We start from the raw sequence: 22,055 nt of genomic DNA, 5'->3' as shown, positions 1-22,055 counted from the left end.
AGTGTCCCTCTGTCACAGACCACAAACCAAAACCTATAGTCTATAGCTTTTAAACAACCATCTACAGGTTCACAGAGACACGGAGAGAGAAGTTTCGTTTTACACTGGCAGAACAAAATCATCACATTCATTAGAAGCGAGAGGAGAAGGAGGAAATACCCACCTGCTGCACATACTGAGGAACATCTTCCACTCTCTGAAAAGATGATTCATTCGGTGTGAGCATTAAAAACATGGCCCGGAACCCCGCCGACACCGAACCGGGCTGCACAGCTTCTGCCATTGATCGCACCTTGCTCCCCGCAGTGCACCAGGTGAGTCTCGGTTACCTGTGCAGGTATTATACTGCGGGCTCACACGGCGGGGGGACGTTCCTAAGGACTTGTCTCCCCTATTCACTGTTTAACTGCCTTGTTTTTCTCTGTCTCAACTTAAGTAGGTCAGTTGCGAAACAGAGAACGAGCCAGTTTAAGAGCAAACTTCTCACATACAGGAAACCGAGTCCGGGTCACTTTAAAGCGGCTGCAGGACGCACTCCCTGCGACCATTCACCCACTGATCCCGCTTCGTTTATAGGAGGCGAGTTTACCTTTGATCAGGACACATCTAGGTGCCGCATCCCGCGTGGCTTTATCTCGCGAGAGTTTGTGGTTATGTAACGCACTGTAAGTTTGTCAGTACTGAAGAGTGCAGAGTTTCTTTGGCAGCCAGAGTTGAGTTAAACACTTAATCGTGGTCAAAATTTTGATTTGAGTGTAAAACGTGCTTGAGCGTCAAAAGTATTAAAACTCAACAGGGCTGTAGCCAGGTATTAGATTTTTTTTAACCAGATGTAAACAAGTTAAATGGCCAATGACTCTTGTTTATGTAATTACAACAAATATTGTTACTTTTGCTTTAAATATCAGTCTGAAAAAAACAATTACTGAAATTAGTTTGTAAAATATCCACGAAGTGGTAGTTTTTAGTTGGTGTATGTAAACTCCCCCCCAGGTTGCTAAAAACTCCAGATTCCCAGAAAATGTGCAGAGTGCATGAACTCCACGTCCTCAATGGAAGCCACAGTCCTGGTACTCAGATCGAAGAAGAGTTTCACTATTCGAAGAAAACCATATTATCAGATCAGGATTGTCAGACCAGATGGAAAAGTAACTGAAGGGAGAAGGAAAGTGAATAACAATATAGGGGAAAAAAAAAAGTTTGGTACAGGCTGACAACACTTTTTAACTCTTGAGATACAGTAATGACCAAAGGTCGTGACACAAGGTTGTATTCGCCGCCAATGAGCTGGTCAAATAGCTTTGAGTGTAGCTGTTCAGATCAGATATAAACACATCGTATGAGCCACTTTTTTAGTATTAAAGCAGCCCTTAGTTTGCAGAGGTTGTGTGTGTGTTAAGTGTATGAGTGCATGTAAAGACATTTGTGTTTGACATTGTGAACGTACTGTTTAACCGTCTCACAACTGGACACCACTGTCACCACATCAGCGTTAGTGATGGGGCAGCCACCGTTCTTTCACACGTAACTTCATATGGTAAACTTTTAGATGAAACAGGTGCATTGATGTCATGCATTGAACGTTTCACATGCCAGCGGGGCCGATAGTTACTTGTATGGCTAGTGGAACCAGATAAACATGAATAGCAGCTGGACCACAGAGCAGGCCATGACATTACAGTGTCTATCAAGCCACTGGGGCCAGCCATTGTAGATTAGCCTAAGCAGATAGAGTAGATATAGATAGATATAGAGTAGATATAAGGCCTGGTCAAGAATCAGGAGTCAGACATCAGTGGGTTGCTGCAGGTGAACTGAAGACCATAACTGCCATACATGCATAACTTTATAATTGTGCTACACACATATCGTGAGTGCTCACCATACACGTGCACACTGTGCACTGAATTACAGCTGCAATGTTTAAAAAAGAGGATCCCAGTTCTTCCCATGGATTGATTTGGGGAAAGAAGAAAAAAGGGCAAACCTCACGTGGCGTGTGAGGTGCCTCCTGAACAAATTAGAATGCACCATCACAATGTGGTGAAAGATGAGATCAAGCCATGAAATTATTTTCAACTGGATTTTGTAACAGAACACGATCCTTTGCGGGTTCTCTCTCTCTCTGAGCCTTGGCAGGAATCCTGACCCTACCCCGAGGCAAAGGTGAATTTAGCATGCACCCCCATCAGCAGCTTTCTACACTCTCTGCAATGTTTAATTCATTTCAGCTTCACTTCATGAAACACAAATACATCAGCCCGGATTCATATGGATGGATGGATGGATGGATGCTTAGAGAGAAAGACATGAAATCTGGTTAAATTTTATTCAGTTTGCAACTCTTTCCCGAAAAGGTTTCATAAAATGCTTATTTCAGGTTTCAGGTTCGTTTACAAAACGTCATCACCAGGCAGAAAAGTGTTGACTAAAGAACTGTCAGTGTTTATTACTGCGTGAGCTGGATAGTGTGGGTATAAAATTACTGTTAAGGAAAGACAATACTGAGAATTATTTACAGATCATTTATATTAGCTAGGCAAATTTGATCTCCTGGCACTTGATTTGATCAATAACTCAATTACATCGTAATTTACATTTTGTACAGTAGAAACTGATCGAGGTGCAGACTGTATGTTCAACAGTGCAAATCAAAGCCGTAGCCTGCTTCTCTCAAGGCACACAACATGGAATGTTTACAACAGTTTGACTAAATATGATTTCCAAAATGTCCTGTAATATTCTGTGAATTTCTGCAGCCAAAACATCACATTTCAATATTCTTTTTTTTTTTTTTTTTGGCCTTTATAAAGGAAAATTTTAACCAATGGCATTTTGTAATATTTCACCATCTTCCTTTATGTGCTCAGTTCTTGAAATATACATTTTGCCTGCATGATGACTGTATTCTCTAACACACGTCGTTCCTCTGTACATTTGTACACTTATTTAGCATCGTTGTATGACGATGGCGAATCAGCAAACAGCAGTCCTTCTAAGGACAGTCCTGAGGCAGAGGCAGGGCCTGTACTCGGGGGGGTGGGGTGGGTGGGGACGGGTGTGTGTGTGTGTGCATCATAAGTGAGCGTGCTCGGAGCTCTGGTCGCTGTCGTGACTGTCCTCATTGGCTAAGGAGTCCGTCGAGTGGTGGAGCGCTGCAATGCCAGAGAACTCTGAAGGCAGCAAAGTCCCCTTTTTCACGTTCACCAGTTCTTTCTCTCGAGCTGCTGCCCCCTGCTGGCCGCCCTTCACTCTTTTCCACTTCATCCTCCTGTTCTGGAACCACACCTTCACCTACGGGGTCAAGTAGACAGAACATGGCACATTCATTGCTCTTGAGGAGAGAGCAAGCAGTCACAAAAATAATCAAGAAGCAATTAGGAAGCTTTACTGCTTGACAGCAACTTTCTCTAAAAGTTTGGCAGCTGTTTCTGCAGCAGCAATTATGCGTGCTTGTACTATTCCATCTGCCACTTGGCTTCTACCTGTTTTTCCCTGACTCAACAGCCTCAACCGTATTTACGTCTCTCAGATTGATGATTAAGCTGTTGCTTAAAACGGTTTGCACGTCAACTAGCAGCAGAGGCTCCCTGAGTGTCGACACATGCGCCTGAGGGGAGGGGGAGAAGCGGGGGGAGGCCGAGCTCACCCCTGTCACGCAGGGTGGGGTGGGTTTATTTTTGGGGAGTGTCATGAGAGGGGACCGAGCGGTCACATGGTCAGGAAGTTAGTTGACAGCACAAACGTTTGTCTTACACGTCAGGGGCGTACGCCACGCTGAGTATCACCTCGGATTCCTTACAGGCCTCTGGGCCTTTTCTGAGAGCAGGAGAGGGGAGAAGACTCTAACACAGGATCGCTTATTTATGCCAGGCTCTAATGTCAAACCAAACATGTGACCCTCGAGGCGTAGGTGTACACACACACACTCTCTGACACCCACAGTTAAATCACAACACATCACACCAAATACCCCTGACCTCTATGTCTGATTTAAACTTTGATAACTCAGCGGAGCAGCTGATCCAATGTTTCCAAATGGCTCATTTAAAATACCAATGCACAGTCTACTGATAATGAAATACATGGTTAAAGCACCACAGCATGCACTGAGCTGGAGCTGATTCACAGCTGCACAGCTAGCTTAAAACTGGGCTAAATTTGGTTCAGAGGTGATGTCGAGGTTAGCCACGCCAGTTGTTTTAGCAGCATTTCAGTGACTGTGTTTCAGTGTGTAATTACAACTTCACACAGAAACTTAGTCATTTAAGTGTTGTTAAAACAAGGGTTGTATGTAACTTAGAGGTTTAAAACAACACTCACTTTTCGACCAAAATTAGCCTGGTTTTGATCTAGATATTTACACAGTCCAGAAATATATTTTTACTTTGGATAATTCAATTAAAAAAAATGACAGTCTGCCTTTTTTTTTTCCTCTCCTATGCTCATTTAAACTCTAAACCTACAACAAGTTAGGCCCTGTAGCTCCACCTCTGCCATTTTTGAAAATCTTCCAGTTTTCGCGGCCTAGAAAGACATAAAACATTCATCAGATTTCTCCAAACAGCTCATGCAGCATAAATCAAGCATCCTGGCCACCTGACTGTGATGCCAATATTTACCTCACTATCTCCTGCTGTATATTTTCCCCACACAAAACTGAGGTCACACACAACTTATGCTGCATGAGCTGAAGAAATTTCATGCACATTTAATGCAGCTCCGAGCCACAAAAAGATTAATTGCAACAGTCTGGGAGAAGGCTGAGGTGGAATTATGGTGGCAAACTCTGTGCTTGGTGGCCCCGTGGAGTCAAATGGCGTTTTGCCTGATGTGGTGGTATTTAGAAGTATTCCTTCAAAGCTTTTTTTTTTTTTTTTTTACCTTTGTAATATTAAGCAAAAGCGGAGGGTTACTCGCACAGTATATGGTATATTTATTACTTTTCATGTCACAGTTTCCATTTACTTTGGGATTGATGAGTAAGATCCGAAATGTGCCTGAGCAGGTTTACTACTCACTTTACTTTGAGAGGCCCTCTTAAAACACACCTGCAGACAATTTCATTCACTGGGAGATTCTTCATAGCGACATTTTCATCTGACGCCTCTTACACAGAACCATGAGTGTATCCTGTGCTTTTTTTTTTATCATAGGTGGCTCCACTGGGACCTGAACCTCAATCCCTGATAACACTACTGATGTTTTCAGCTCACTGAGCAACAGCAAACTGGATCTATAGTCAGACAGCCAGCGAAGACATGCTAATGTGATGCGTTTACTGAAGGAAAGCAGTGATGGAACAACAATTTCTGGTGTTTTTTTAAAACATTAAAGGTCTGTAAACTCTGTTCGCTTAAACCAAGGCTCCTCACTGCCTTTATTAAATTGAGGTTGGGATTATTTATCTTGCACTGCATTGCAGTTACTCATATAATTCCTATTTACATTTACTATTTCCTTTTTTTAAATTTTCCTTGTTGATGAAACTAAGTAGAACACACTATCCAAATAAACTTTCCTTGTGGAGACCTTGCTCACGGGCTGACATTTTTATAAAGGACTGCAGGAAAAGCAGGTGTAAGCAATAACATTAACGATGGCTCCGTTCCATTTAGGTGTCCCCGTAAGCTGTGCCATTGAAGCAGCACACACAATTAAAAACACAGGCCCGAATGCTAAATGGGATGGAGCTATTGCAGATGTTAACAGTTACACAAATCGAAATGTTGACAGCGAGAAAGATCTACTAGAGTTATTATTCTCCATCAGAGGATTCATGTAAGTTCATCAACAAATTTCGCAGTTTTATGTGCACTTGGTTTTGCAGTCATTATTATGAGATGCACAAATTGTTACGAGCACAGAGTTGTGATTTGCATCTGAGGCATCACCTAAAAAGCCACCGTACGCTTGTTTCTCACTCCAGTTTGTTCTTTACATTCAGTCTCCACTGCATCACACTTCAAAATATCACTGGCAATGTGTCAACTAAGTGTGACTTACAGCTTCCAAACGGGTGTCAGAGAACAACAGGCTGTACACCGTTTCCTTCCCCCAACCATTTGTCTCCTGTTATTTATTTCATGTGCCTGCATTTTACAGCAGCCGGCCCACGCTCAGAGACCAATTTGTGCTTGCAGGGGTGGTGGGAGAGAGGAAGTGAGTTGCTAGACAGCACTTCCTTCAACCCGTCTCCCTGTCTTGACTGTGGCCCGCCTGAAAGAATAGACAGGAACATCTGGAATATGATAGCCCCGTCACACAGCCACATCTGGAGCACGACAGCCCTCGCACCGAAGTTACAAAAACACAGTAGCGAGCCCAAAAACCTCGTCGTTGTCCTGAGGCCACCTCTGTTTTCACAACATGGCATTAATGTGCTAATAGGGGGGTTCAACAATGTCTAAGGGGAAGCAAGCAGCTGTGGGTAGGAACGTACTTGTCTTTCAGTGAGGTCGAGATTGACGGCAATCTCGTAGCGCCTTAGTCTGGTTAGGTAGTTGTGGTGGGCAAACTCGGCCTCCAGCTCTCGGATCTGCTCCTTGGTGAACGCCGTCCTCTCCTTCCTGGGCTTGCTGCTCACGTCTGACTTGTAATTCCCGTCCTGGGACTCTGAAACCAAACACCACACAGGTTTCAGCTCCACTCAGAGCAGATTTATATGCAACAAAAATAAAAAATAAAGCGAATGTTATGTGGCAGGTGCAAGTCAGCAGGGGAAGAGGCAAGGTAAGAGAAACAATGGGAGCTGTCAATCACACTTTATTGTTCAGTCATTGTTTATGAACACTTTAAGTGGCTGGAAAGACTCATGGGCGGCTACACATGTGTGCCTGACTGTGGCAGCTGTGCTGTTACAATAAGCTGGCTTTTACACTGCCAAATGGATTTAATTTGTCTTAGTCCTGAAGGAATCTGCTTCTACAGCCTTATTTTTTAAATGTGCAACAAAACAGCTATTCAGGACACAGGACACATATTTTCTTTTTTACTTAAAAACTCCTCATTGGGTGGGAAAATCTGCTAAAGCACCACTATTTGCAACACTATATTTTTTTCTTTCCTTTTTCAGCTTTTCATTGTTAGATTCATCTTTTTTTTTTGCGGTTTTCAGAATGTAAGTAAATCAATAATTCCTGTGCTCATGAGATGAAAACTTCTAATAAAAAATTGCAAGAAAATGCCTGAAAGACTTGGTGCATAACACAAAATGTTACCCACAGCAGAAAGCATGCTGGGGAAATTTCATGATGTATTGCCCTTTCATGAAAATAATAACATGTAAAGAATATGTGTGAAAATACACAGAGTGGACTTGCAAGATAGATAGATAGATAGATAGATAGATAGATATGTGAAGAAAGAAATTAAAATAAAAATCCCCAGAATGTGTCATCTCCACTTTAGCTCATCACCCCGGAAAATACTTTTTGTTTTTGTATTTCCACAAACTTTCCGAAGAAAACACGTACGGTTAATTTACTCTCCAAAACTTTCCTATTGTGAGCAGCCTCTGTGGTTTCCCTGTTGGACACGCTTCAGTTGCACGTTGCACTTGAAGGCAGCAGTGATTGCATGCAAATTCATCTGCGGTCCTGTTCTGTAGTGTGTGTTAATCCAGCAGGCCTGTGTCAAGCCAAACTGTAAATAGTCCTGCATGTCGGAGCCAGGCTCACAAACAGTGTGAAGCCTGAAGCCACGTCAGAGGAGAAACTCTTCACCTAGGACTTCTGTCCAGCGGGACCCCTGCTGCTCCTGTTTTTCTGCCAGAAAGTGGATCTTCCTTCTAATTAAGTGCATGTTTTTTCAGAGCAAAATAACTCCCTTGAGAGGCTGAAGAGAAGATGAGGGTAAACTGAAACTGCTCTACAAAAGTTATATTTGTAGGGCACTTGCACAGTTTTAGAGCCAAGGACAAACAAAACAGATATATAAACTGCAAGAATTCCCACATGAATTTTATGAAATGAAACAGATCATTGCTTGACCCGCAGCCTGTGTCCGGCTCCCCCCTTGACCTTGCCTCTCCCTCCCTGTAATTTCAAACCGAGCGCTCCAAACAGCGTGTGGCTGATTGAAACGGACCTTCAGACGTATTTATCCGCTCTCTCTCTCTCTCTGGTAAACACAGACATTGTGTAAAGAGAAATAAAAGAATAACACAACCAGCTGCTTCAGACCAGCAGGCCTTAAGTTAAAACGAGCGGCGGGCTTTTATGACACAGCCACTACACCACAGCAATTAGGTCTCCGCTGTAACTTTCATCTCTCCACAAAAAAGGAGGAATAATATGAGGAAAAATACATGCACCCAGACAGGGCACATTGTTTAGGGTTCCCAAATGAACTGAGCTCAGTGCAGGAAGGACCCTCTCAAAAATAATGTCTTACTCTTTTCAAAAGTAAGAACGGATTGCCAAAATGTCGATTTGCAATTTGTTTTTCTGGTGATAGAAAACTGTAAAAGTTGTGATCTTTAAAAAAATTTCCCTTTAGGTAAAATAATATCTCGGCGGCGCACATCAGTCAGATGCATCATCATATCTTCAGTGTTTTTCTAAACACTTATTCAAAGAAAACTTTGCTGCCAGCACGAGGCTTTCAGCACCTCACGCCTCCTTTTTACAACACAGCCTCAACAAAATAAGACTTCAAGCACCTTTTATTGTTCCACACAGAAAATCTAGTAACTTTTTAAAGAACGACCACTCCCTTGACAGCGCTGGTCTAAGCAAATATAACCCAGAAACTCAGCGACGTGCACTAACAGACATTCTACGGGGCTAAAACTCTCCAGCTTGCCCACAAAAAGTGAACAGGTTCCCCAGAAACCAGACACCCCAAATACCAAAGAGGGGGCTCATCTCATTAGCCCAGCCTGTGGCCTTCCTCTAGGAAACAATCACAACTGAGTATTAGACGCAGAAAGTCGAGATGCTTCATATGTGAGCAAAAGGGTGTAAACCCAGCATGGAAATGAGCTCTCGGGTTTTGTTATTATTTCTGTATCTAAATTCGGGTTTCGCTCAAGTTTCTGGTCCAGATGGTGAAACCTAATCAGGGCTCTATCTCATGCAACTGGCAGCGGTGTGATATTTAGACAGCTGATTGAGTCAGCAGCCTGGTTAGCCCCAATAATCAGCATGATTGGTGTTAGCGTGGAGAGAATGCACAGCACATGTAATGAGCATGCAGTAACTATTGTTACGGGGGAAGTGGGATTTGGAGGCTGAGGCTCGGTTTCCAAATGATTTGACAAAGGAGGAAAGGAAATAGGAGGTGGTGTGTTGAATTTGTGGATTAAATGTGTTATTACGACATTTTGCATGTGGACAGCAGGACATTTAGCACAAACTGAACTATAAAACTGAAAATTAAGCCTTCAAGCTAAATTATTACAAATACATGTTTCCAGTGCCATTACACTGTCTATCAATTACACTCAGTCAAGATTTAGTCCTGTTATGTCTTTGCACACTTGAGCTCTGCAAACTGCAGCACCAGCCGGCCTGTCAAAGGGAATAAAGACTCCCTGAGATGACCACCAGCATCCCGAGTGAAAACTAATCACAGGCTGTTATATCAGTCAGTGGTGAGGTGCAGGTGATTCGCTGTGCGTAAAAAGAGGCCTTTAAAAGGCTGCAGGATCGGCGCTGAGGGCCCCGCAATCCTCACATGGACAGAGAGACCGGCGAGCACACTTTCCCTGGAAAACTAAGAACTCTCACTAATATCACGTTCCCTGCGAGAACTCCTGCGACCCGACCCCGGCAGTTTGTCAGGACGTGATTGATTATTGCGGTGACTGCAGGTTGGAAATGTTCTGCAGGTCGTCAGGGAGGTGTTACCTATTTGAGTACAGTCCTAAAAGAGGGATGTTTTTTTTTTAATGGACCTCTGTTGTGGTTGTTTTTATCTATTGTTGAATTACGGTAAATTATTATTAATATACAGGTTATATAATTCTACGTCTGTCCCTGTATAAGTATTTAAGGACAATATAAAGCCTTAAACCAAGCCGTATTTTTTATGGTTTATCTGCATTAAGGTGCAAAGTCACAAATTTTACAGAATGACAAATTTCCTAACAACAGAAAAGATCCTTGGAGGTCACAGTGTGGATGCACTGTACAGAACATACAGTATGTCTGCTGACTGTATATGTGAATGTAAAACTGTATATAAATCTTTCTGACTTGTCTTTTAAGTAGTTTTTAGAGCAGTGTACTGGAATATTTATTTGGCATAGTGAAATTATTTATAATCCATGAAAAAGAGCTGTAATGTATCCTGTTTATTCACGGCTCTTTCATGTTGAATTAAATAAGAGAAAGTGATTTTGCATTTGCACAGGATACATACACTTGACACTGACATCTGCAATCAGTGCCTTTGGAATCTTGCACTGATTTTGTCAAATGTGACACACTGAATAATTCAGTCTTTCATTTTAGTTCAGTAAACCTGACATGATTTATTTTAACGGCAAGATTTAGACCAGAAAAAAGCCTGAAAAGCTTCTCGTCTGTCGGGGTGTTTAGTGTGGCGCGAGGCGCCGGTGTAGTCTTTTACAATCCATGACATTAATTCTTTACTGTGTGCTTCATTTTCTGCCCTCTGAAGAGTGTCGCAACAAACCAGATGTGATTTTTAAACAAAACATGCCAGTAGTCAGATGTGCCCGCACAGTTCTGATGTGGCCTTTGCTGCACACTTCACTCTGTCTGCTGCAACACCCTCTCTGCGTGTCAGCCAACACCTACAAACTGCTTTTCAGACAGTTTTTTGTTTTTCTATCAGAGCTGCAGAAAATCTCTGCAGTTACGTGGTGTTGAAGGATTTAGAACGACAAGCACAGATGCTTGTGTTATTCTTGAGCTCTGCTTGGAATTTCTTATAACGCTGATATTTATGTCATAATGTTTATCTAACTGAGGAAGTGCAACAAAGACACGCTGCAAATGCTTCAAAAATAATTTTACATTAAGTCTCTGGTTGTGCCATGTGTCAAAAGAAGCTTATTTATTAATAAAGTTTTGCAGAAAAACGTCAGAGGAATAAAATCTCTGCCATTATGATTGTTCCAGTGAAGTAAAACTGAAGTAAAAAAACTCTGATCGAAGTTCGTCTTACCTGAACTGTCACTTTTCCTCTTGCTGTTCCTCTTCTCGGCCTCAGCAGGTGACAGAGTCTGTCTGCCAAAGTCTGCAGGCACACAGGAGGCCCCTGTAGGGGTACTGCCACTGCCCAGACTGGGGGTGCTGGCACACATACTGGGCCCACCAGGGTGGCCCAGGTCTGGGGGTGTGGGCCCACTGTCGTGGGATGAGTGGGAGTGCGGGTGGCAAAGGTTGTGTCGTGTGGTGGCACCAGGTGAAGGCATCTGTGGGATATGCCAAGATGCATGGTGCTGAGGCGGGTGATGATGCTGCTGGGAGGGCAGGTGGCCGCGGTGGGGGTGGTGGTGGAGCTGCCCGGGAAACAGGCCGTCATCGGACGGGTAGCTGGAGATGATACAGGGTGCTGGTGAGGAGGTGGAGGAGGAGGAGGACGAAGAGGCCAGGTCAGGGTAGGAGACGTGGTCCGAGCGTCCGTGCAGAGTCAGGGGAGACTGGGTGAAGGCAGGATGCAGGGCCTGTGCCGGGGCGTGGGGGCTCCGCAGACAGCCGAACAGTGTGTGATCCATCGCGTGCAAACACACACGGCCCTCCAGGAAAGGTGAGAAGGGCAAGTGAAAAAGGGTAAAGTTACTAAATCAGCCAAAAACAAAAAGATCACAAGCACATATCCAAGATGCTTCTCTCTTTTCCCTCGACAAACCCCAAAAAACTTTTTCCTTCAGTTAAAAAAATACTCAAATAGTCAGAGCAGAAAGTAAAGTGTGTTTTGAAATGGGTGTCCTGTGGTAATCCGGAGCGTGCGGCCAGTTGCCAGGCTGTACAGGATAAACAGTTAGCCCAGGATAAGCTGCAGCAGAGCCTCTCAGATGTCAGGAGGAACAGGGGACTGGAGCTCGAGGCTGGGAGCAGAAGGAGGTTCCTAGGAACTGCAGAACGAGGGGAGCCGGCGGAGGGGATGTTATAAATAGGGTGTAACGTGAGAGGGAGGCTGGGTCACAGACTGCATACGCGCTACTGACCACATACATATGATCACCCTCCAAAAAGCACAGCACAATAAATCTGTACTATTAAAATGGCTGAGCCTCAGGAAAGAAGGCAATTTATTTTGGACTTGGATCTGACCTCCGGTGGCCATCTTTTTTCCCCTGCAAGAAAACAGCCTTAATGGTTCATGGGTGTGGCTGGGGGAGGTGGGGTGGGGGGAGAGAGGGGTATGAGGGGAGGTGAGGGAGTGTGGAGAGATAGCGGGGGTGAGGCATCAGGGGTTAACGCAGCATGTCACCCTGTCTTTGTCAGCTTTGACCCCTTTAAATACAGTTAGTCTTGAGGCAGCAGGCGAGAATACTTGTTGCTCCAATCACTGGTTTCCTTTGCCCATCATGTTTATCTGCTTGTGTCATACAAATCCTGTGATGTTAAGAGCTCCAGTTAATTACTGTACTTCTGTCTCTCTTCTATTTTAAAGAGAATATATATGTATAATGTGTTTTATTCCAAAATAATAATAAGAAACTAAAACATATTTATTGTGGTGCAGAAGGATCCGGTCCAAAAAAAAGTATTTTGTCAGTTACCTACTGCTCTTTAAAGTCAACCACAGTCTAATTTTAATTTAATTTACTTTTTCTTTCAAACTTTAAACTCTCATTTGATTTAGGAGTGAATTTTTTTTCCCAGACCAATGAACAAATCAGTGCGGATTCAGATTTTACCTTTGATATGAGGCCACGAGGGTCAGCAGCTTTTATTTCAGAAAAGTTTTATTTTAAAATGACCTGTAATTAAAACAGCAATCGTAGAAAGTGAAAAGGAATCAATTAATTGTCAGCACAATATTTTGAATTGAAATCAAGCCTGTCATAATTAATGTGGTTGTTTTAAATTAGTACGTGAAAACAGAAAATAATATCTTTAGCTTCTGGAGTCGAGACTGACCAGAGGAAAAATTATTAGTTTTTTATAGGAGTTTCTATAAGATGAAATATTTCATCAACCTACAACCTCAAAGTACTCTCGTATCACTTATGATCAGCCCTCACATCAGTGTCTCACTGAATCAGTTTGGCCATAAAAGTGTAATAAATAAAAGCCAGTAAACAGCCGGGAGTGAGAGAGTCGCCTTCACCGGCTCATTTTATCCTCCCTCATCAGACTCAAACCAAAATACACATTTGCTCTCAAACTCATTTGCATAACTTTTGATGAACAAACAGACAACTTATAATACAAAATTAGAAAATCTGATTTTAGTCTATGCAGTTACAATCTTCCCGTTGTGTATTTTATTCTGCTAACATCAGATTTTGTAAATAAATATTTCATATGTTAAAAATATGAAGATAAATAATCTCCAGAAATAAATATTTTTCCCTTTTTCTCTAAATCTCTGAAACTCAAAACAACAATAGGACTGTCTGTAATATTGTCTGTAATATTGTATACTGACCATAGGATAAATTGGGAGAGTATGTAGCACAGAGCAGCCTTCAAATCATATACAAAACAAAGTGAAAATTTATAGCAGCTTCAGAGTCTTCGTGGCTCAGACAGGTTTTACAGATGGACAGTCACAATAACTCTACACTCCGGGGACTCGGCTGGACGACACAGGCTGTGCCACAGGCGCTGTGGGCCGCCTGAGAAAGGAAATTAATTCCTCTTTGAGAGAAAATTACTTTAACAGATAGCATGGTGGAGGCTGGCTGTAACTTTGCCGCTGTTGCCCCCACCCCCCCCCCTCCACCACCAGTCCCTCCAAAGCCTCCGAAGGCAGCAGAGGCAACGCAGCAGAGGAAAAGCACCTTAGGTGAGTGAGTGTCAAACTTCTTCTACTGTTTACCTTACAAATTAAGGCTATTAGCAGGTTAGCTGAGGCTGTATAGTTGCTCAGGGCCTTGAGCAGGTATTAATACACACGTGTTTCCAATCCTGTCGCTGGCCTCGCAGCCATGATGGCCTGTGGCTTGGGTGTTTTCAGTCGGTCCTAGTCTTTGCCCCTCGTGGGCAATATGAGGCCAAATCTCCCATTGTGTAAATAAGAGTGAGTGTTTGTGTGTGAAATAGAATTACACTTATATATATACTGGTAATAATAATGAACATTGTGAAAATATGAGGCACCACCCAGTCATGTCATCCACTTCCATCAGGATTCAGATTCTGCACAAACTAATTAAATTTTATTTTCTTTACACATTTATTCATTTAATTTTCGTGTATCTCCGTCCTCCCTAACACTCAGTGCACGTGGAGCCTTTCAGAGCTTCTAACCCTGAAATAAATGCCATTAGTTTGGATTCAGTTTTTGTTTGGACTTGAAAATATCCGTATTTGAGAATATGTGAATATTGGCCCTAAACCATCAGTGACATAAACCTAAAACTACCTGTGATGGCCCACAAAAGCACATATTTGTTGAACTCTACTACGTGATGACATGTGAAATGAAGAGGAGAATAAAAAGAGGTGAAGAGGTTAAAAAGGTGAGTAGGTGTAACTCATAAAACGGAGTCGAAAGACGAGGCCGCCGTTGTCGCTGTGTCTGTGACGGTCCTGCGAGGCCGGGGCCGCACGTTTTCTCCACAGTAGACAGAAAACGAAGGTAGACCTGCTGCTCAACCTGTGGCTGTCACTCACACAGGCAGGAAGGATTACAGCAAACACAGCTCAGTGCCACCGTCACCAAAACAAACACGCAACTGCCACTTTGGTCCTTTTCTCACACAAATTTAAAGTTAACGTGGTCATTCGCTGCTTGTTTCGGGTTTGGCCTTCATTGGAAAATAAGCAGCCTTCTTCACTCCTGGGTAAAGTTTTGTCTGTTTGCAGAAATGTGATAATACTTAGAACAGTTACCGCCCGTGGCTGTTGGAGAGGTCAATGAAAAGATAATATCACAGTAGAGTGGCCTCTGCATCAGTGTGTCACAGGAGTCCTTCACAGCTCCTGAAACATGGAATAAGGTATTACTTTACTTTAAGTCCTCCTGCTTGGCACTTGGATTATAACACACTGTGCTGTGGTTGTACACATAAGTTTATTAATATATTGTAGCTCCTCCTGTGTGCACCCATAAGTGGAGGCTGCTGTGTTAACAGATAATGAATGATAATTTAGTAAAACACAGTAGCAATATTATAAAGTGTGTATTCATTAGAGAAGTTATAATTGTTGACAAATATTGTACATTAATCAGAATTCAAAATGTTTAAAAAGCTGCGTGCGAGTACATCATGGCGTGTTATAAACCACTTATTACATGTTGGATTACTGCTTATAAAGAATATGGGGAAGTTTTAATGACATTAAAATTGATAATTAACAATAAAAAAAAATTCCAACAGTGTAATAGTTTAACATTTTCAGTCTTGGACTGACTGCATGAAACAGTACGATAAAATTTAATCCCTTTAGCTGTTTTCGTTGCCACTCTCGGAAACACTTTCCAGGATTTAACAGCCCCGGATGTGTAATATGCTTCACTGCAGAAAGCTTTGATGCAGCGCTCCGCTTCAGAGTATAATACAAGCATTTAAGAAGACCCAGAGTGCGTGTGATCATTATTAGACATTTTCCTTTTTTTAAAAAAAATTCTCCAGCTAATATGGAAACATTTCAGAGCGTATAACACTCAGTGAGCCTCCCTTGATATATGTAGAGCATGAAGCCAAGCACAGTAAGATTAGAAGTGTAGCAGCAGTAAAGTTAATATATCCAAAGTAAGACGGTTGGCATAATAACAGATGTCATCCTTGTAAATTTTGGCCTCCACCAAGACCTTTAAGAGCAGAAATTTCTTTTGACACGTTTGAATTCAAAGGAAAAATTTTAACTTCCTTCTGATGTGAGATTTCCTCCTTTTTAAAAACCTGATGTCTGCTCCTAAAAAATAATTGCTGGCGAGAAGATTAGACATAAATTACACAGGATATCGTCTTAAGATTTTTGCCTATAAGCAGGTTCTGTGTTTGAGGCCATTATTGTTTTTCTCTAAACTATACGTCATTATTTCAGAGAAAACAGTATTGGAATGTATAAGTTCAGCTTCAGAGATAATTTACATGTTTCCCTGGTTTGATCCTGTGACTTAGAGCAGGGACAGTGACAGTGCCGCAGTGTTGAGATGAGCATCTGCAGGCGGCGTGGAAACTGTCGTCGCCGCTCGTTTCCTCTCAAACTTCAGCCGCAGATTTACAGCAGTTGTCAGGAACATTGTCCACGCGGATGATAGCAGGATGTCAGTGATATATGACAAAGCGAGACAGTAAATGTTGTCTCCATTTACAGCTCGGTTACATGAAGAGAACAGCAGCACTCTCGGGGAGTGACAGTGTGAAAGCATAAAGGAAAATGTTGACAGCTTCAAATTTGTTTGTTATTTTTAATCTTATTTCATTTGGCCTGAGGCAGAGAAAACATATGTGTATTAACAGTTTACATGAGATTTAATTATTTGGTATTTGAGTAAAAAATAAGTTGTTAAAACTGGTAAAATGATGAATGTTTTTTTATGTTAAATTTTGTGTTTTTGCTCTAAATTGTGGCTTTACTAATTTTTTTAACATAAAACGTTTATTACACTTGAGAAGCGGAGTCTTTTTTAAATCATGCTTTTCTTCAGTGAGCTGTTAAAGAACTGCCATTTTATTAAATTCATGTTGGAATGTTACTGCTGTCAGAAAATCTTGCAGTACTTTGTTTTGTAATTTGCTTCCTTTTCACCTAAATGAAAAGATTATCTGGCTGCTGTGGGCAGAGAAAAACAGATGATCCTTTTTGGCTTATGAAATTCATCCGATAAATTCCAAACCAACATTAACACCAAGACAAAAACAAGCTGATATTCTTTCTAAAAAGTTGAGATTTCAGAGAACTAACTGCTCTGATCTAACTCAGATGATATCTTTATAAAAAATGTGTCATCTGAGTCTGTTTTGCTGCTCTAATGGAATCATTTAACACACTTGCTGCTCTTAGGTGGCCATTTTCTGAGTCTGTAATGGCCACGGACAGCCGGGGTGAGATCATCATCTATAATGGGGGGCGGTTGGAGCTGCCTGGTGTGATGGTTCCCCTCCGCCTCCAGCTTAAAGGCACTGGAGCCGGGGTAGACGTGTGTGATGCTGTGCAGGGCCTTGCACCGAGTCAGACCACACCTCAAACAGCCCGGGGTCGCCGCACTAAAACCTCCATTTAGATCTGGACCTGGTACAACCGCCAAAACCAAAAGCGGCACCAGCTCCAGCCAGCCACAGCGCTAGGCCCATTTCCTCCCAGACTAAATTTGTAAACGCCCTCTTTCATTTCGCCCCCTTCACACTCCTCGCCATCTTCAAGCGAGTGGGAATGGGTGCCAGGCAGGGAACTGCTCCAGACTTCTCGATTTGTGAACGGGGCCATTAGTGACTTTTATTTGTTCGATTGAGTCGCCCGCCCGCCCACCTACCATTCAAGCAAACCCACTCGACACGCTAAACTTCCTGCACAACACTAAAGCACATGCAAAACACAGGTTTGGTCCAACGGCTACGGAGCAGCTCTGGCCATATTGCATCACTCCAGCGTCCCTCTGATGGTCCAGCTTCAACATGCTGTTCCAATCAGGCAAATCATTCAGAAGAGTGAAGTCAACCTTTTATGATTTAACAGCTTCCTTCTCTCTTTAGGTTCCTGGGGGTTTCTGGACGAGTCCCAGAGAATTCGTTCTGTTAAGTTACTGTACGGGGGACCGGCCCGGTTTCTGACTAATGCTAAGTCAATGTGTTGGGGCTGGTGAATTTCATTAACATTTAATTCAGACTCAGAGCCATCAGTTTGATTTCTGCTAGGCTTTGTCATGCAGTTATTCCATGATGGTTTAGTGATAGTGTTTGATTTGCGTCCCTGTCTCCGAGAAATTACGTTTATATACAACAAATTTGCAACAGAAAACACGTAAATTTGTTTTGAAGGAAATATGATGCCGACCAGATTCCTTTTATATTAACATTAAGAGGAAATGTTGTTTATTAACGTACCATATGAACGTATGGTTAAATATTCACCGGCAATGTATTTCATTGATTTTCTGCCATAACATCCGACTACAGCAACTACAGCGTTATTAAAAAAATTTTTTATGGTTGTGTTTGGGCACGGGCAGATGGTCAGGGAAAGGCTGTTTTGGTTTAATACAGAAAAAGTCTGTAATGATATGAGACACAACGTGTTTATTAACGTTTAACTGAAACCAGGATCTATCCTCCACGACCCCTGCAAACTCTTAAACTCACACTTTATTCACTAAAAAACAAAACAAAACAAAAAACATAACCCTGTCATAAAATTATGTTTTCAGCACAACATAATTGGGAAAACAATTTAGTAATATATAAACATGACGTCCAGGTGACAGGGCTGTGATTTTATATTTAATTCCCGGAAAGTAAAGCGTGATCAGTTGCCTGCTGGTACCCAGTCAGACTGCTGGAGAACTTGATATTAATTTAGCCTGTTTGTATCCTGCAACAGGTGCATGTTTTCACTTATTCTGCCTGATTAAACCTCTTTTACAGACTGTGTGGGCACGTCAGTGCTTTACTGACACTTCACTCACTCTCCTGTTCGCTTTGTCGCACCTGTTTGGACAAATTACACCCACATCATTCTTATCAGTGCGCTGCCCTCACGTGATTCCAGCCTGACCAGATGTTTAATGAGGCAGAATAACTGAAAACACCTGTGCACCAGAATACCCGAGCAGTGAATGTACTTTTACTAAATATTGTTGTGCTGCATGATGTAGAGCTTAATTTCACTGTGGTTGATTCATCAGAAGTTTGACCAGCTTGTTCTCTGTGAAGATGTTTGAGTCACAGCTTGATGAACGACCGTGGCAGTGAAATGTGATCTCACCCTGCTGTAGACTCTAATGATGGTCTTACTGCTGTCTGAGTCATTTTCATTGCTTCATTAATAATTTTGGTTTAGAAGCGTTGACAGAAGAAGCCTTTACTAACCTGGTGAGAAAAAAAAAAAAATCATGCTCTGGCTGCACAGTGATTCATCCTTGTTACTGCTGAAGGTCTCCACACCGTGGTCTGTGGACCTAAAGGTGCTGCAGCCAGCCCTTTCTGAGGTCACAGGAGGTGCAATGTGTAGCAGGAGAATAGCGACCTCTACTGGTAGGTGCTGAATGAGGGCGTGTGCATGTGAGTGTAAATACTCAGTGCGCCTCAGTACGTCTGACCAATGTTCTGATGTCTGACCTGTGACGTGCTGCAGGATCTGGATGATTTCATGTTCATGTAAAGACATATATATACACACAGGCATGATTTATCACAATTGTGTGTAAATGTAAAAAACTGCATATTGTTGAAGTAAAAAAAAAAAAAATTTAAACTATTTCAATAATACAAAATACTCATGATGGTAAATGCAGATTTTTTAAAAAAAAGGAACAGATGATCTTAGGTTAAAAAAAAAAACTTTGATCTTACGAACATCAACTTTTCTGAAACATGAAAATCAGCCCTCACACTTCATTTTTGGCCTGGTGCTTGGACTTTGGGCTTTGGAGACAATTTTGTGACCTCAAACAGGCTGAGAAATGCTCTCAAGAGGCAACAGAGGATTACCACCGGGGGAAACGGGCAAGAGCCCCGCAGGCCAGTTTTCCTAAAAGCCCCAGATCCACTGCACGTCCACTGGACATCATTTAATCACACCACACACAGTAAGAATAACACAAATAAGCCTTCAAGGAAGTGTAAACAAACAACTAATGGGAATCCAAATAAACAACAAACAATATCAACTAAGATGGATCTTTTGGCCCTGGACACTGACGAGGCTCAGTGTCAAACTCCAGTTTTAAGACTTTGAATATTTTTATTTATCCTGTGTTTACATGGTTCCTAAAAAAAAATCAGTTGTCTAAAACTAAGTGACTAACTTCTTTTAAGACTAAGTTCCTTGAATAAATATGTGGGGTCCCAAATACAACTTAAAAAAAAATAAGTATCTGAAGGCTGTGAAGAGCTGCAACAGGCTCCCCCACAGCTGGAACTCCCCTTCTTTTCTGTTTGTTTTTACTTGTTTTATTTCTTTTCTTTGCTCTGATTGAGCTGAAAAATCCTCACTCCCCTCAGTTTACATCACGGATTGTTTTCTACTGAAGGCATGTCTGAAATTCTGAACTGTTTGCTTGACATTTATCTGCCTGCAAATAAATAGCGTGTCTCCCCAGCAGCTCCGGAGTCAAGGGTTATTGCTGCTCGGTGTCAGTCAGATTTAGCTCTTGCCCAATAGAAACCCGGTGACCTCTGCATATTTTGTACTCAGCGGGGTCATCGGCTTCGCCTCCGGGGAGCCGTTCTGCTCTCTGTCTCCTCTCACGCTGGGAAGTGGAGTTCCCAAGAATTTCCCCTGACTCTGATCTAGAACAATCCCATGTTGTCGCCCAATCAGGAGACTGGAGCGACTGGCTTCAGCCGTGTGGACATGACGCATGGCCAGGACAATGGGAGGATATAGAGGCATTGCTGTATGGGTGAAATGCCCTCCTTTGTCATGACAACAGGGTGAGATTGGATGTTATACAGTGCAGTGTCGATTTCCTGAATTTTATGTTTTGACACCTTCACCCAGCTGAGGTCCTCTCCATGTTTTGCCTTGTTAAATATGATGACCCATGCTGCATAAAAAGAAAACCCAAATATGAAGCTCCGACCCTGATAATATATAAAATGTGTTGCCTGTGGATTAGATCCACAGAGAGTCACGCTATAAAATGACCAGAGCTGAGCCTTTCTGTTGCCTGTGTGTCGTGACATCTGTTGAAATCATAGCCCCGTTTTCAGCAGGACCCTGTCCCGTCCTGTTTGCAGTTGCCGTGGCGACCGGGCAGTGTGCAGGAGGCAGAGCAGGGTTTGGTCCAAGCTCGCTGGGACTGAAGAGGAGGCGGCGGTTTGGACGGGATGGACTGCATTCAGTTCCAGGGCTTTCCAGAACCTCCCAGGGGCTTCATTAAAACAAAAGGAGGAGGAGGAGGTGGGACTTCCTGTTGGAATGTAACAAACCATGACCCCATAGGAACTGCAACTTTTAGTGTGGACAGAAGGTCCACAGTCACACTGATATCATGTGTGTCCATTACAGAAGTTTCCCTTCATGCAGCAGTGCTGAAACAGCCTGCGTTGTGTTTTCTGAGCGAGGTCCTGCAGCACGAACCTGCCATCAGACGGCAGATTGCCAGGTCATCTCCAATTCCAGTTATCAGTGACCTCTACTGGTGACCAATAGGTACTGCAGGAACATCAATCATGCGTATTTAGTATAAAGGTACGGTCACATTACACTTCTGTTCTACTAATATTTGCCTCGTCTCCATTTCACTTCTGTCGAGGCCAGTTTCGGTGCGATCTCCGACTCAGGGGGACTCACAGAACAAAAGTCAACTTTGACCCTACAATTGGTCAATAGAGACATTAGCGTACTGTGTGTATGATTTAAGTTTCTGTTCTGTTGTGTTTCATCAGCGTATCACTCCTGGACTTCGAACTGCAGCTTATATCATACATTTATCTTTACTCACGTCTCTGTTTCAAACCCGTCTCCCAAGAAAGATTTTATCAACTCTTCGACTTGCTTGATGCGCTGGTCTGCAAACACGCCGTTCAGATTTGCAGGCAAATTACTTTGTTATGTGAACAGCTTAATTCTACTGTTTATCTTGTGATAATGAAGACAGGATAAAATGATTGTTGACTTGTAATCATGTTTCACAGAATCATAAACCATCGAGCAGCATTTTGGCGTCTTCAAACTCCGGGATTTATCACTCAGGCCGACCTTCATAGATCATGCTGAGTCTTGCATGTGGTTAGGTTTAGGCATCAAAAGCCCTTTGGTTAAGGTTAGGGAAAGTTTAATACAGTAAACGCGCCC

At 42.5% G+C, this 22,055-nt stretch overlaps 2 protein-coding genes across 2 annotated transcripts in view; both read right to left on the bottom strand.

Moving 5' to 3' along the window:
- agmo (alkylglycerol monooxygenase) overlaps positions 1-578 on the bottom strand; it is a 38,065-nt gene extending 37,487 nt beyond the window's left edge. The window contains exon 1 of the mRNA XM_041043373.1: positions 164-578. Within this exon, the coding sequence (XP_040899307.1) occupies positions 164-283 (120 nt within the window). The 5' untranslated portion in view covers positions 284-578. The remainder of the gene's footprint in view (positions 1-163) is intronic.
- Positions 579-2,316: 1,738 nt separating this feature from the next.
- meox2a (mesenchyme homeobox 2a) lies at positions 2,317-12,062 on the bottom strand. The gene is made up of 3 exons (XM_041045244.1): positions 11,137-12,062; positions 6,443-6,615; positions 2,317-3,294 (listed from the first exon to the last, which is right to left on the bottom strand). The coding sequence occupies exons 1-3, from the start codon at positions 11,687-11,689 to the stop codon at positions 3,076-3,078; spliced, it is 945 nt and encodes a 314-aa protein (XP_040901178.1). The 5' UTR covers positions 11,690-12,062; the 3' UTR covers positions 2,317-3,075.
- Positions 12,063-22,055: the final 9,993 nt, after the last annotated feature.

The sequence above is a fragment of the Toxotes jaculatrix genome, chromosome 8 (genome assembly GCF_017976425.1).
Source record: "Toxotes jaculatrix isolate fToxJac2 chromosome 8, fToxJac2.pri, whole genome shotgun sequence".
Lineage (NCBI taxonomy): Eukaryota > Metazoa > Chordata > Actinopteri > Toxotidae > Toxotes > Toxotes jaculatrix.
The sequence above is the reverse complement of the archived record's forward strand: the minus strand, read 5'-3'. Positions and strand labels throughout refer to the sequence as shown.

What these genes read in the sequence shown, in the direction of transcription:
- meox2a (XM_041045244.1), bottom strand. Translation starts at nt 11,689, where the DNA reads ATGGATCACACACTGTTCGGCTGTCTGCGGAGCCCCCACGCCCCGGCA. An exon ending in GAGGAAAAGTGACAGTTCAG is followed by an intron (nt 6,616 to 11,136) that starts GTAAGACGAACT and finishes GTTTGGTTTCAG; the next exon opens with AGTCCCAGGACGGGAATTAC. An exon ending in TCGACCTCACTGAAAGACAA is followed by an intron (nt 3,295 to 6,442) that starts GTACGTTCCTAC and finishes TTGACCCCGTAG; the next exon opens with GTGAAGGTGTGGTTCCAGAA.